Source organism: Panthera pardus, unplaced genomic scaffold, assembly GCF_024362965.1.
Source record: "Panthera pardus isolate Hobbes unplaced genomic scaffold, ASM2436296v1 HiC_scaffold_2, whole genome shotgun sequence".
Taxonomy (NCBI): domain Eukaryota; kingdom Metazoa; phylum Chordata; class Mammalia; order Carnivora; family Felidae; genus Panthera; species Panthera pardus.
In genome coordinates, this window is record NW_026526765.1 from 43,583,077 (window position 1) to 43,598,656 (window position 15,580).

Below are 15,580 nucleotides of genomic sequence, written 5' to 3' on the forward strand. Positions count from 1 at the left end.
GCATTGAGAATTCCCTTCCCCTACAGCATGTATTTGCTGCTTTAATACTTCTTAGAGTATGCCTACCCTGTCAGGCACTGCAAGCTAGCAAGGAGCACTTTCAAGGAGTCTGCGCTTCAGTGGAAAGTAGGGAGATGACACTAAACCAGAAAACTAGACAGTGAGAGGTTATAACAAAAGCCATGCTCATTTTAAAGCAAGCAAAACACAACTCAAAACTACCAAAAGAAGACAGAATCACCGCCACCATCCAGGGAAGACAACTGTGAGCTCTTGGATGTGCTTCGTTCACGCACACGTGAGCACTTGCACACAGCTCACCACCAACTTAATGTGTAATAAAAAAAAACCCTGTGATACACTAACATCGAATTGACCCTCTTAACCATTTTTAAGTGTGCAGTTCAGTAATGCTAAATGATCCCCAGCCTTGTGCAACCGATCTCCAACCCTCTTTTCTTCTTGCAGAACGGAACGTCTGTACCCATTCAACAGCCGCCTGTTCCACCCACCAGCCCACCCCCGCCCTTCTGGGTTTTTATGAGTCTGACTACTCCCGGTACCTCATAAAACTGACACAATGCATCATTTGTCTTTTGGTGACTGGCTTGTTTCACTGGACACATTTTTGCTCTCTTTCATTTTGACCACCACCATTTGCGCCTTCTCTTGGGCCCTACAAAGGTGTTGTGCACAACTGTGTGAGTCCCAAACCCAACTGTCACTGCATGCTTGATCACCTACAAGTCACTTCATATCTCTAAGCCTGTTTCCTTACCTGAAAATAGGGACAATGACAGTACATACCTCATAGGGTGGTTGTAAGGATTAGGGAGATAATCCCATGTAAAACACAGTAAGCGCTCAGTGAGGGAAGGAAGAAAGGGTTTTCTATGATTCTTGATTCAAGCACAAGCTCTGAAACTTAAAAGAATCAGTCGGGATGAGGAGAGGGTGGAGAGCCTGTGTGTGTGTGTGTGTGTGTGTGTGTGTGCGCAAACCAGTACCAACAAACAAAAAAACCCCTTAATATCCTCACACTCAGACACAGTTCTAATACTTGGTATTTTTTAGTGCTGCCGACAATGACTAACGAGTCTCACTAGCTTACTTTGATCAGTTACATCTATGTTACTAAATTTTTTTTCTTTAAAAACATTTTTTTTAACATTTATTTATTTTTGAGAGACAGAGACAGAGCATGAGCAGGGGAGGGCAGAGAGAGGAAGACACAGAATCTAGAAGCAGGCTCCAGGCTCTGAGCTGTCAGCACCGAGCCTGACATGAGGCTTGAACTCACGAATCGCAAGATCATGACCTAGGTTGAAGTCGGACACTTAACTGACCGAGCCACCCAGGCGCCCCTAAATTTTTTTTTTCTTTGCAAAATTGAGCTTTAGCCAGATTAGCCTAAGCGATAAGATTAGCCTGAGCATCTTACACTGTAGGGGCTTGTGCCTGGACAAGGAGTGTGACAGTTTTTTAACAACAGGACAATCTTAAACTTAGCAAGGTTGGTTGGGGTGATGGTGGAATATGGTGGGAGAGGCGAGCTCAGAGAGAGGAAGAACGCTTTGCCGCAGCTCTGAGCCAGTCAGTGGGAGAACTTTGGGTCTGCTGATGAAACAGAGAAGTACAGGGTGGAAGTGATGAGCCAGCTCCCTGGCCAGGTAGGTTTTGTACCATTGCATAGGCTAAGGGTGTGCTGCCTCCCAACAGGAACTCTGCAGACAGACTATGGGATGTGGGTGTGGCCTGCTGGCCCTCCTCCCACCTGAGCAAGGCTAGTGCTCATGAAGTACCTTCTTGAAGTCTAGCAGATAGAAAGTAACACACAAAAGGAGCAGACCAGGATTTAGGAATTAGGGCAGACACTCCCCCAATATCTTCCCTAGGCCATATAGGGAGGATCACGGTTGAAAAGAAGCAAGAAAGGGTCTTTCAAACACGGTCTTAAAATGGAGACTAAAACAAGCATGGGTCATTCCCATAAATTACAGGAAGTCCAATGGGAAACTCTCTTCCTTGGGACTATAGATCTGCCTCTAATATCTACTCAGTTATTTGGGGGCACTTTCCCAGTTTTAGTAATTTTAGGGATGAAGGAGCAAACGCTACCTGGAAGGTTGAGCTGGTGTTTCAGGTTGGCTGGCTCTTGCTATCAGCCGAGCACAGACATGAGAAAAGGCCCAGGACTGTCAAGGAAGCAGGTTGGAGTGGAAGGAGGGCAAGGTTCAGTGTCAGGAGACCCAAGTTTTACTCAAAATCCAGTTTAATGGCACCACCTGTGGAAAGCCATACTTTGTCCTCAAGAGCAGTTAGTGTCCCTCTGCCCTTATAAGGACCCGTTATGGTATCGACTTAGGTGATTACCTATAATTCTTCCCCCCTTGCCTCCCCACCGGTGAATAGTAAACTAGCTTTTTTGAGGGCAGGGATGCTTTCTCACTCATTGGTATATCTCCTTTAGAGTATCAGTTAACTTTTGCTGCATAAAAACTCCCACTTCTTATGGCTTAAAACCACATTTATTATTTCTCACAATTCTGTGGATCATCTGGGCAATTCTTACGACTTGGGTCAGCTTGACTGGAGCTGGATGTAGTCTAGGAGGCTTCCCTCATGTGTCAGAAGTTGGCAGGCTGGTTGATCTGAGGGATGGGCTCAACTGGGATGATTCGTTTCTGTGCAACATGGCTTCTCATCCTCCAGTAGGCTAGCTCAGGCTTCTTCCACTGGTGGATCTTCACCCCATAGCATAGGGAGAAATGAAAGTCCTGATGCACAAGCCATCACCAAATCTCTGCTTGCATCACATCTACTGATGTTCAACGGGCCCAAATAAGTCACAAGGGCAAGACCAGATTCAAGGAGTAGAGACATGGATTTCACCTCTTGATGGGAGGAGCTGCAAAGTCACATTGTCAAGAGGAATCTGTGGCCATTTTTGCAACCTACTATAAGAACCTTGAACTATGCTTGACACACCGTAGGGAGAATGCTTGTTGCAAGAGTTAAGAGGTAAATAATGCCAAATACTGTAATGGCATTATCCACTCCCCTACCCCATGCCATTGGCACATCAACTTCCATGCCTCCTACTTACTGATGAGATCTTTCACCTGGGCCAAAACTTTATCCAGTGGTTTAGAAAGTTTATTGCCCTGGACTTAAATATGATGGCTCCTTTCTGAGAGTTGCAGCTCACGTTGGACCTCTTTGCCCTACCCATTTTGACACAGGAGCCATGCATACCTTGTTGGATTATAGGTTCTGTCCCCTAGTCTTTGCTCATTGAACAGGTCTGGAAAAGGGGAAACCCTTGGTCTACCAGATCAGGGTCAGCCTTAGCCAGCTGCACGTCCTTCTGCCAGTTGCTGTCACTTGGTTTCCCCCTGGTGGCTTCTTCGTGCCTAGCACCACTCAAGGCGACGTGAATTGCCCAAAAGTTGGATGGAATCAAGAGCCTTCCATGGGAGAGCTCTCGACTTAATGGAAAGCTAGAGATGGAAATAAAAGGAATAACAAAACCAAATTTTTAAATTACCATCTAGACCCTGTAGCCAGTGAGTCCTTGCTTGTTTCACCATGACTTGGCCCAGAACAAGGATAAAGCAGTAAAATAAAGATAGTGCATATAAAAGATATCCACATCAGTAAAAGTCAGGCGCTGGTGGGTACGGGACAGTGCCATGCTCACTGAATAAAAACGGTAGAGTTGGAAAAGGTGAGAGGGCCTCCCGAGAGGATCAGCTCGTCCAGGGCCTGGTAGGTTCCTGCCACAAAGCCTGCAAAGCCCAGGATGCTGATCAGGGCGTCCTTGGCGATGGTGAGGGGGCTCATGCCCTCTGAGTAGTAGGTGGTGATCTCCAGGAGGGGCGGGATGATGAGGGCCAGGGCGCTGCTGCTCACGGACCCCACCAGGGAGAGGACCAGGTCCAGGCGGGGGACGAGGATGGCCAAGGTGCCTGCAGGAGATGATATGCGATGCATGGATTTTTAGGACTTGGCCAAGTTTTTCAAGTTTGGTTTTAAAATCCTTTTCTTAAAACACAAACCAGTTGTTTCTCACATTTAATCGCGTAAGTAAAACATCGAAAGTCCTGTAATACTCTGATCATATTCACTAGAGGTTACACATTAAAAATCTGGCGTGTCTCAGGGCCCCTGTGTGGCTCAGTCGCCTAAGTGTCTGACTCTTGACCTCGGCTCAGGTCATGATCTCCCGGTTTGTGGGTTCAGGCCCCACATCAGGTTCTGCAGAGCCTGCTGGGGATTTCCCTCTCACACACACAAAATAAATAAACTTAAAAAAATTGGTGTCTTTTTAATGATTTTTTTAAAACATGCGTTCATATTTATTGGGAAGAGAAATCTTCCCTCTGCCTACTTAGGCCGGGTGGGGGCGAGGGGAGGCAGAGGCTGGGGATGAACTGACAATGGATTAACCAGACAAAAGACAGTTTATTTAGGGTTAGGGAACCTTCAGATGAGTTGGCTCCTCCCAGAACAGCCAAAGATAGGGGTCCACATGCCTATCTCATAGGGTGAAAGGAGTGGGCAGAAAGAGCATCTATGTAAGAACAAGTGGAAGTCATAACTGGTTCCTATCATTTATTTAAGGAATTTGTCTGTGATGATGGTTAGTCTTTTTTTCTGGTTGAAAACCTTCCAGAGAGGGGATTTATAGAGGCTGTACTTCTTCTGGGATCCTCCTTAATTCAGCGATGGACGTTTAGACAAGGGTTTATTTTTCCCTTCCCTGTGGCTGCTGTTTGTTCAAATTTAGTTTAAAATAATTTTTATGCCACCGAGGCACACTTTGAATCCTCCATTATTCAACAATGATTAAGCTCTTACCCAATAAATAATATTAAATATCAGTGCTGGCAGCAAAGGAAACAATCAACGAAACTAAAAGGCAACCAACGGAATGGGAAAAGATATTTGCAAATGACATATCGGACAAAGGGTTAGTATCCAAAATCTATAAAGAGCTCACCAAACTCCACACCCGAAAAACAACCCAGTGAAGAAATGGGCAGAAAACATGAATAGACACTTCTCTAAAGAAGACATCCGGATGGCCAACAGACACATGAAAAGATGTTCAACGTCGCTCCTTATCAGGGAAATACAAATCAAAACCACACTCAGATATCACCTCACGCCAGTCAGAGTGGCCAAAATGAACAAATCAGGAGACTATAGATGCTGGAGAGGATGTGGAGAAACGGGAACCCTCTTGCACTGTTGGTGGGAATGCAAATTGGTGCAGCTGCTCTGGAAAGCAGTGTGGAGGTTCCTCAGAAAATTAAAAATGACCCAGCAATAGCACTGCTAGGAATTTACCCAAGGGATACAGGAGTACTGATGCAAAAGGGCACTTGTACCCCAATGTTTATAGCAGCACCCTCAACAATAGCCAAATTATGGAAAGAGCCTAAATGTCCATCAACTGATGAATGGATAAAGAAATTGTGGTTTATATACACAATGGAATACTACGTGGCAATGAGAAAGAATGAAATATGGCGTTTTGTAGCAACGTGGATGGAACTGGAGAGTGTGATGCTAAGTGAAATAAGCCATACAGAGAAAGACAGATACCATGTGGTTTCACTCTTATGTGGATCCTGAGAAACTTAACAGAAACCCATGGGGGAGGGGAAGGAAAAAAAAAAAAGAGGTTAGAGTGGAAGAGAGCCAAAGCATAAGAGACTCTTGAAAACTGAGAACAAACTGAGGGTTGATGGGGGTGGGAGGGAAGGGAGGGTGGGTGATGGGTATTGAGGAGGGCACCTTTTGGGATGAGCACTGGGTGTTGTATGGAAACCAATTTGACAATAAACTTCATATATTGAAAATAAATAAATAAAATAAATAAATAAATAAATAAATAAATATCAGTGCTGGGAACTGTCCCATCTGTTTGGGACGCATCAACGTACAAAAAGACAGAAATTAAACACACACACACACACACACACACACACACACACACACCTTGGGAGGGGGGGATGGGCTCAATGGGTAAGGGGCACTAAGGAATCTACTCCTGAAATCATTGTTGCACTAGATGCTAACTAACTTGGATGCAAACTTTAAAAATAAATTAAATTAAAAAAACTTTTTAGAGCTAACATTTTAATAATTAACACAACTATAAGCACCTCTTACTTGCAAACAATTAGAATGTGAAATTATTTATAGGGGAAAGGGGTCTTCAGCTGGAACAAGATTGCAGGGGCTCATTAAAAGAGTATCTTCTCCAGGTTTTAAATCCATGTCAGAAAACATCTAACAGACACTAGCAGCTAAGGATTTTGAACTTATCCATTTTTTAGTAGGATATCTTACAGGTGTGGGCTTCTACATTCCTTGTTTGACCTGTTGGCAGATTTTCACCAAGAAAGCCCAAAAGCCTCCCCCCGGGCCTGCTGTGGAGGAGTGTGGTGTATCAGAACCGCAACAGGTCTGGAAGGCAGGGTTCTGGCTTCCCCTTGTGTGGCCTTGGGGAAGTCCCTAACCTCCTTCTCAGCCTGTTGCCTCCTCTGCAGAATGGGGATAAATGCCATCTATCTTTGTAGGTAGCATGGCGCACACTGCAGACGGTGTTAAAGTTTTAAACTGGTTTATGTCCCTAGATAACAGAGTTAATTGATGTAAAGCCCTTAGAAAAGTTATCTTTATTGTTACTTCAATTTATTTCCTCATTTGTGCTGATTGAGGCAATGCATTCAGAAGCTGGAGGCCTCAGGAACTCATCTTCGAGGACAAAGTCCTTGATCTCTAAGGTTCCAAATGGTAGTGTCCCTGCTTCCTGGGGTAAACTGGGGACAAATCACTTTAAAGAAAGAAAACCAGTGTCCGTTGAATTGCATAGGTTGGTCTAGTACAGTAAGAAGCAAGAATCTCCCTGAGAAGGAGTCTTAGAATCACAATTAAAAGGAACTTTAGAGCGGTGCCTGGGTGGCTCAGTCGGTTAAGCGTCCCACTTCCGCTCAGGTCATGATCTCACGGTTTGTGGGTTCAACCTCTGCATTGGGCTCTGTGCTGACAGCTCAGAGCCTGGAGCCTGCTTCGGATTCTGTGTCTCCCTTCCTCTCTGCCCCTCCCCTGCTTGTGCGCGCACTCTCTCTCTCAAAAATAAAACATTAAAGGAGACAGGGATAGCTGGGGAATACCACACTCCACACAGAAATCTCTGTCATCTCCTTCGCCCCTGCTAAAACACCTGCACAAATGGGGTGCCCTGGATCATGGGGCCTGGAGCATGAGGAGGGCTGCCAGGGGGTGACCGCGGCCAGCTGAAGCCCAGGGGGCAAGTCCAGCTCACTGCTGCCAGTGGGAACGTGAGCCTAGGCTTGCCAAATCATTTTGTTTCCTCCCGCCCAATGTTAGAAGTCTGGATGTATAACAGATCTCAGGCATTTTAAACGTTGGCTGAAATTTATACAACACTCAGGCTCAAACAACACACCTCTGCTATCCGATTAGACTCACTGGCCACAAACCTCTGTCTTGGAGGGTGTTGGCTCTGGACTCAGATGATGTGGGTTCAAATCCAAGTTCTGGCACCTCCTGGCCAATTATTTACTGCTCCCTGCTTTAGTTTTCTCCTTTGTAAAGTGAAGTGTATCATAGTCCTACCTCATTAGGGTTCCTGCGGGGCTGAATAAAATACTATGAAATACGGCCTATGGGGCGCCTGGGTGGCTCAGTCGGTTGAGTGTCCAACTTCGGCTCAGGTCATGATCTCATGGTCTATGAGTTCGAGCCCTGCGTCGGGCTCTGTGCTGACAGCTCAGAGCCTGCAACCTGCTTTGGATTCTGTGTCTCCCTCTCTCTCTGCCCCTCCCCCACTCATGCTCTGTCTGTCTCTCTCTCTCTCTGTCAAAAATAAATAAACATTAAAAAAAAAAGAGCACAGTGGCTGGTACACAGTAGGTATTTAGTATCAGTTCTTATGATGATGATTATTGTTCAATAAGCTGTGTCACTCCCTCAGGCTGGACACCTGTGAATCTGACTAATTAGGTACCTGTAAGAATTAGGTTGTCCCTGAGGCTTACATGAGTTACTACTTGTAAAGTATGATCCTTGAAATACAATTAGTGCTCAAACAATGCTGGTTATCATGATTATCCTTTACCATCTGGCTGATTCCTGATAGCCCTCAGGGAAAGAGCACCATTTTGCTGTGCCTTGTACTCACATGTCAGGCAGACCATGGCGAGGCGGATGGACAGGTCCAGAGGCAGTGCCCAGCGCTTTGACACCTGCGAGGTGGCAAAGGGGATGATGATTTCTGCAGGGACGTAGAACTGCAGGGCGTAAGTGCACAGGATACCCACGATGTACAAGAGCTTGACCGACTGGTACAGCCTGCGGGACAAAGCAGAGCAATGCTCCCTGAGGCCACTGTGCTCTGATGCCTGGGCCCTAGGAACATTAACCCCTGACCTTGGGATAGTCCCCGGGGCTGCAGTTTCCTTGTCAACATGATGGGCAGGGGGCTTCTCGGAGCTAAGAGCATGCAGTGAAAACTAAAGAATAAAGTATCATGAATTCGAATGGAAACAGGTCATCTCCAAATAGAATCTTGAGCATGGTTACATGTAACACTTTCACAAGCCACTATCACTTGGTGGTCAAGTTTAGGTTTTAGGAACTACAGGCTCAGGCCAGGTACCCCATGCAGGGAGACAGAAGTGTTAAGTGGTGAAGACCAAAAACCCTGGGTCTAAAATACTCTCGTCCCTTGTGATCTAATGTCAGTCCTTAGCAATGCTCTGGATTCCCCCAGAGCTCTTGGCACATAACAGGCCCTCAACAAATGCTTCTAGTGGGTTGAGAGAACTGCAGAGTCCCGAACCCTTGCAGGAAGACGCGGTCTACAAATAGGGTTGTGTGCAGGCTGGGGGTGAAAGTAACCCTTGTAGGCCTTGGACTGAGGCAGAGATGGTGTGTCGGGTTTTACCAAAGCCTGTTTTGACCTATGGAGGTAGGACTTTTTCCTTTAGTCCACTAATGTGGTAGCTACATCTCACATACTTAAGAAATCAGTGTGTGTGTGTGTGTGTGTGTGTGTGTGTGTGTGTGTGTGTTGGGAGCCATTCCTTAGACTAACTTCCACATTTCTGAGTTTCTTGTTCTCACTAGTCCTTCTGCCTGAAACACCACTTACTCCATTTCCACCTGTCCAAATCCCACTGATTTTTTTGAAATTCCCATCTTTTGAGCTGTACTGCACGCCAGATATTTTTAGACATGTCCAGCTTAATCCCCAGGGAAACTGTGCATTATCGATGAAGAAACTGAGGGTCAGAAAGGTTGAGGAAATCACCCATGACCACAAGCTAGAAGGTGGCGCAACAGAGACTTGGGCCCATGAGTGACAGAGTCGTCCTTGTCTGGACAGAGCTGCCTTGTTGGACAAAAAGATTCCCGTTCTGATAGATTTCTTTCCTCAAAGGTTCCCAAAGCCTCTTTGCTACTCTGGAGGGCTCCTTTTTCTGTTCCATTTGTGTCTATATACTACCTATCCCTCCCCCATCCTCGCTGGATCACGAGCTGGGGCAGGTAGCGAAGTTCAAGATCTTAGCCTACTCAGTCGGTGCCTCCCAGCTCCCTCGTGCCTAGACTGGCGTCTCCACGTAATTGGCATGCAGGAAATGCTTGATGCATGACATTATCAACTTGAGAAAGGGGCCCCATTTAGGTAAATGAAGCCTCCAAGTGACCCTTAAAAAGACAAGCCCCCTGTCATTAATGACCTGCCTGGGTGTGGGAGACAGTGCCACACAACGCGATATGGGTTCATGTGTCTATTTAAATCCTGGTGAAGTCTGGGTCAGCTAACCATTGCATGAATTGGTTGCATTTGAACATAAAATGTTCACAGTGGTCATCCCAAATTGGTCCTTGCTTCACTACTTTTTTCTCCTACTCTGACCGGGAGGATGTATACCCTTGGCTGTGGCAAGGAAGGCTTGGTAGCATAGGCCTTAGGAAGTGTCGCTGGAAATGAGTGTTGCTGCCCAACGACTCCTTTCTCTGCCTCTTATTCTCCCCGAGGGCCCCTCCTTTCTCTCCTTGGGTGGCCAAGGACTGTCACTTCTCTCTCTTCCTAAATCCTGTCCTCCATACTAAAGCTATCAAGGCCTCACTCAACACGGGAGGCTGTTGTTCAAAGAGGAGCTCCCTGGACAGAGAAACCAGAGCCCAGGGTGCCAACGACAGTTCTGCTTCTCGCTGTGGAGGCCCTGTAGGCCTCAGTTGCCATCGGTGGAAGGCAGGAGGAAGTAACTCACACATTTCTACCCGGCCCCACGTCCCCCCCACCTGAGGGCCTGTGAAGTTACCAGCAGTTGGGTAGGTTAAGGGTTATGCTGGCCTTGATGTCATTTCCAAACCGCAGGTAGCCCAGGGCCCCGATGCCAATGTACAGGGCAGTGATGATGGACATTCCCAAAGACAGGATGGCTGGGAAGCGGCGGGCATCCTTCATCTTGTTTTCCAGGGGAAGAACCTACAGAAGCATCATAGCATAAAAAGAGAGAAGGAGAAAGAGGAACATGAACATAAAGAAGAAAGGCATGACACTTCTGAGTATATCCCAACATACCGGAAGCAAGGGCTGGAACTGATATTCATAGCAGCATTATTTCCAAAGCCAAAAGGCAGTAGCAACCCAAGGGTCCAGTGATGGATGAATGGATAAACAAAGACGGTATATACGTACGACGAATATCATTCAGCCTCAAAACAAAAGGAAATTCTGACACATGCTGTAATACGGATGAACCTTGAGGTCATTATTCCGAGTGAAATAAGCCGGTCATAAAATGGCACAAACTGTGTGACTCCGTTTACATGAGGTGCCTGAAGTAGTTAAATTCAGAGAGTCAGAAAGTAGCATGCAGGGTTCATGGAGCGGGGGGAGTGAGTGGTTATTGCTCAATGGGTACAGAGTTTCGGTTCTGCAAGAAGAAAAGGATCCTGGGGACGACGGACGGTGGTGGTGGTTGCCCAATAATGTGAATGTAGTTAATGCCACTGAACTCTACACTTAAACATGGTGAAGATGGTAAGTGTTGTGTTAGGTGTATTTTACCACAATAAAAGACGAAGGAAGGAAGGAAGGCCGGCTGGCAGGACTGGACTCACAAGATGAGCCCTGGAACATTCAGAGCTGGAAGGGCTCTTCAGGTTGTTCAGACCAAGGAGCTCAGTGCCCTGGGGCAGCCCCATCTGGCTAGCAGATGCATTTTGTTAGGCCAGCATAGCCTTTTAGACAATTGAAGGTGAATGCCTTTGGGCACAATATTCTTGCCCCATTCACCAGGCCCGCCTCTCCCCTCACATTGACACATACCTGGCCCCTTTGCCCACATTGCCCGCTAAAGGCATTTGAGTTTGAGACTTCCGATTCTAGCACATTTGCTGCTTTCTGTCCAGAAGGGGAGGCTGAGATTCGGCTTACACAGTGAGCCGGTGACAAGAGTTGGGACTGGGGGTTCTTGGTTCCCCAGCGGGACGCTCCCCTGCACACCACGTTCTCAGGATCCTTTTTCCCCAGGTGTATATCTGGCCCTAAGAGCCTCCGAGTTGAGACCGCCTACCTGGAGCCTGCTGGGCACCCCAAGGTCACGTCTATCTTTGGAACCAACCTTCTGGCCTTCCATCCCATATACGTTCCTCCTTAGGCTTCTCTTGGCTGACAGTCCACTTCCACCTTCTCCTTCTCCTTGATCAGGCCGTGGGTAAAGCACACTCTACACACACCATTAGGCTGATCTGTGCTTCAGTTTCTGTATCTGAAAACTTATCTGTTGGAATTTTTTTTTTTTTTTTGAGATTGAAGTGAGTACCGTAATGGCATACAGTAAGGGCTTGGTAAATGTTAACTGTTCTTGTTTTCAATACTGTGAAGACCACATCTCTATGAAGATGGAGCCTATATAATTCTTATTTTGCAGATGAAGACTGCGGCAGACTGGGGCTGTCCCCCAAAGTTGAAGTACTTGCTTCTATCCAATCTTGACTGTACCCCTCCAGCACTGGATATATTTATTACTCGGTAGGACCTTAGCATCTACTCCCTTGTACTGTTGACTCTTTTTTTTGTCCTTTACGCATCCCAGCTCCATGCAAATGGAAAATGCTTGAGGGGAATGCCATGTCAGGGTCATGGTTGTGTCTTTCCACTTTCTTCCAGATGAGGGCAGGCTCCTAGCTGCGGCAGGTGCTCAGGAAAATGTCTGGGGGATTATATGGAAAGCGAACAATCCAACCTGAGTTCTCCCACCCTGCAATACATTTTTGTTTTTAATTTTTTAATGTTTTATTCTTTATTTTTGACAGAGAGAGACAGAGCATGAGCAGGAGAGGGGCAGAGAGAGAGAGGGAGACACAGAATCTGAAGCAGCTCCAGGCTCTGAGCTGTCAGCACAAAGCCCGATGTGGGGCTTGAAACTCACGAATTGCGAGATCATGACCTGAGCCAAAGTCAGACACTCAACCGACGGAGCCTCCCAGGTGCTCCTGCAATACATTTTTGCTGCATAAATTCTCCAGGCACACAATGACTTTTTTACTCAGTAGCTGGATTTCTCCTTCTCTCCTTTCTCCTCCCACAATCAATCAAGGAGATAAATGGCCATTCACATAAAGTGGGAAGTCCCTGGACTGGGAGTAAGGAGTGCTTGGTTTTAGCCACAGCTGCAGCTGTTCCCGGCTGGTGACCTGACTCAAGTCCCTTTCCTGTCAGGGCTTAGGCTCCTCTTCTGTAAAGTTGGAGACTAGGCTAGAAGATTTCTAGTGGTAATCTGAACTCTGATACTGATCATCATTAGTATCTAGTAGGTGTTTGATACTTACTGAACAATTACTTCCATCATTAGCTGGGGAATTAGAGTTCAGAGAGTAACCCGTGGCTGAAGTAAGATTCCAGCATAGTCTGCCTCCAAAGTCATTTACTCAACCATGGCACTCTGCTTTTTGCCATGAGTATCCAACATTCTAAATATAAAGTGCTTCCATTTCCATTAAGATGGTGTAAGCACGTTCCACCATAGCTCTCTTCCTGATTAAAACTAAAAGCCCTGGGCAGGATACACAAAATAACTACCCAAGGACTCTGAAAAGTATGAAGAGGGTCCCTACTTTTTTGTTTCCTTTTTTACTCTCAACACCACACTCCCAGGGCAAGTCCCCATCACAAAGCAGCATCTTGGTGGACCAGTGACTGTGGTGGTCACACAGGCACCCAAAAATCTGACGCAAGCTTTTCTCTTTGAGCAAAGGAACTAGGGGAGGGGGATTTGGGGGTCTATAGAATGTAGGGGTAAATCAGCACTGGTATATAATTTGCAGGGTCTAGTGCAAAATGATAATGCAGGGCACCTTGTTCAAAAATCAAGAATTTCAAGATGATGAAGGTAGAGCATTAAACCATGTACGGGATCCTTCCAAAGGCAGGTCTCTATGTGATTGCACAGGTTGCATGTCCATGAAGAAGGCCCTGGAAGGAATCCCTATTCATTCATTCATTCGTTTTTATTTTAGTTTTTCCCTCTCTTTTCTCTCAGTGCTTAACCCCAGTCAGACTTAGTTACAGGAAGTGTGCATAGCACTATAGGGAGGCTAAAACCCTAGCTTTCTAGCCAGAGAACCAGAAAAAAAAAAGCCACTGGAAGCTGATGAGTGTGCAGGAAAACATGGATAGGAGGATGCTGGAGAAACTGATCTCCTGCATCTGTGGGTGAAGTCCTGGGCTCAGCCCTAAGTTGTGCATGTATGGAAATGTGATGTGAAAGATCAAAACATTATTTAAAGAAATGAAAGAAGGCCCAAATAAATGGAAAGACATCCCATGTTCATGGAGGACAATACTGTGAAGATGCAAAGGCAATTCAATGGAGAATGAACAGTCTTTTCAACAGATGATGCTGGAACAATTGGCCATCCTATTAAACAAAAATGAACTCCCATGTATAAACATCTTTATCAAAAATTAACTCAGAATGGATCACAGATCTAAATGTATGATAAAATTATAAAATATTTAAAAGAAAATATAGGGGAAAATCTTTGTGGACTTATGTTAGGGAAAGTGGTTTTAGATAAAACATCAAAAGCAGGATCCATAAAACTAAAATTTTGATCTATTGGACTTCATCAAATTTTAAATCTTTTGCTCTATGAAAGGCACTGCTAAGAGAATGAAAAGACAAGCTACAGACTACAGAAAATATTTGCAAATTATATATCCAATAAAGGACTTGCATTTGGAATATGTATAGAATTCTTACATTTCAACAACTGTTAGGTCATTTCCAGTTTATGACTATTATGAACAATGTTGCCATTGTCATAAATTGGAAACAACCTAGCTGCTCTTCAACAGGTAAACTGATAAACAAATCGCGGTATTGCCCACACAGTGGATGTTCAGCCATCGAAAGCAAGGAGCTATTGATGGATGCAACAACACAGACGATCTTTAAAAAAAAAAAAAATATATATATATATATATATAAAGTTTATTTGAGAGAGAGAGAGAGAGAGAGAGAGAAGGGGCACTCATGTGCATGTATGCACAAGCAGGGGAGGGGCAGAGAGTGAGACAGGGAGAGAGAGAGGATCGCAAGCTCCGATGCGTGGCTCGAACTCACGAACAGTGAGATCATGACCTGAGCCGAAATCAAGAGCTGGGCGTTTACTCAGCTGAGCCACCCAGATGCCCCACAACACAGATAATCTTACGTGCAGTCTCAAAAGGTTACATACAGCATGACCCCATGTGTATGACATTCGGGAAACAATAAAACAATAGAGACAGAGAATAGAAAGAGGGTGGTTGCCAGGGGTCAGTGGCGGGGCGGGGGCGGGGGGCGGGGGGGGGGAGAGCGGACTACAATGGGAGCAGCACAGGGTTTTTTTTTTTTTTTGTGGTGAGGGAGTTGTTCTGTGTCCTGATTGTGGTGTATCTATGACTCTATGCATTTCCCAAACTTAGAGAAATGTACACCCCCCCCAAGTGAATTGCACTGTATGTAAACTAAAAGTAAACAAAAATTACATGCATAGCACTTCCCTTCCTCAAGTGTGGAAGCACAAACTATATAATAATCCATCGTAAACGTGTAGTACTTTCCAGCTTAAAACTCCTTTTGTTTGCTTCATTACATCCTGTAAATTGTATACCTCCATTTGCCTTGCTTTTAAAAGATTAGGAAACACATGTTGGCATGAAGATAAATGTTTAATAGATGTATTGGGACAAGAGGTTACTTTCTCCTATGTGCACACAGAAACCCAGAAACCCAGAGCTCCCGGCTCCTGTTCAGAAGGCCACCCACAGCACCGGGGAAAGGCTACCCCAATTCCAACCTTACCACGCCAATGCTTTCAAATGAAAAAATGGCTGTTCCAAAGAACAGAGGATAGGTCTTCCAACTCGCTACCAGTGGCAACCGGCTGGGGTCTGGAATTTCCTACGGGAGAGAGAAATGTAGTAGGACATTTATTCTTTTTTTTTTTTTTTTTTTTAATTTTTTTTTAACATTTATTT

The 15,580-nt window shown here is 45.5% G+C and overlaps 1 protein-coding gene across 2 annotated transcripts in view; it reads right to left on the minus strand.

Moving 5' to 3' along the window:
- Nucleotides 1-2,442: 2,442 nt before the first annotated feature.
- SLC36A2 (solute carrier family 36 member 2) overlaps nt 2,443-15,580 on the minus strand; it is a 28,281-nt gene continuing 15,143 nt past the window's right edge. For both annotated transcript variants that reach the window (XM_019464465.2, XM_019464467.2), the window contains exons 8-11: nt 15,405-15,503; nt 10,368-10,534; nt 8,219-8,388; nt 2,443-3,968 (exon numbers count right to left, since the gene is read on the minus strand). In XM_019464465.2, the coding sequence (XP_019320010.1) occupies nt 3,697-3,968; nt 8,219-8,388; nt 10,368-10,534; nt 15,405-15,503 (708 nt within the window). In that variant the 3' untranslated portion in view covers nt 2,443-3,696. The remainder of the gene's footprint in view (nt 3,969-8,218; nt 8,389-10,367; nt 10,535-15,404; nt 15,504-15,580) is intronic.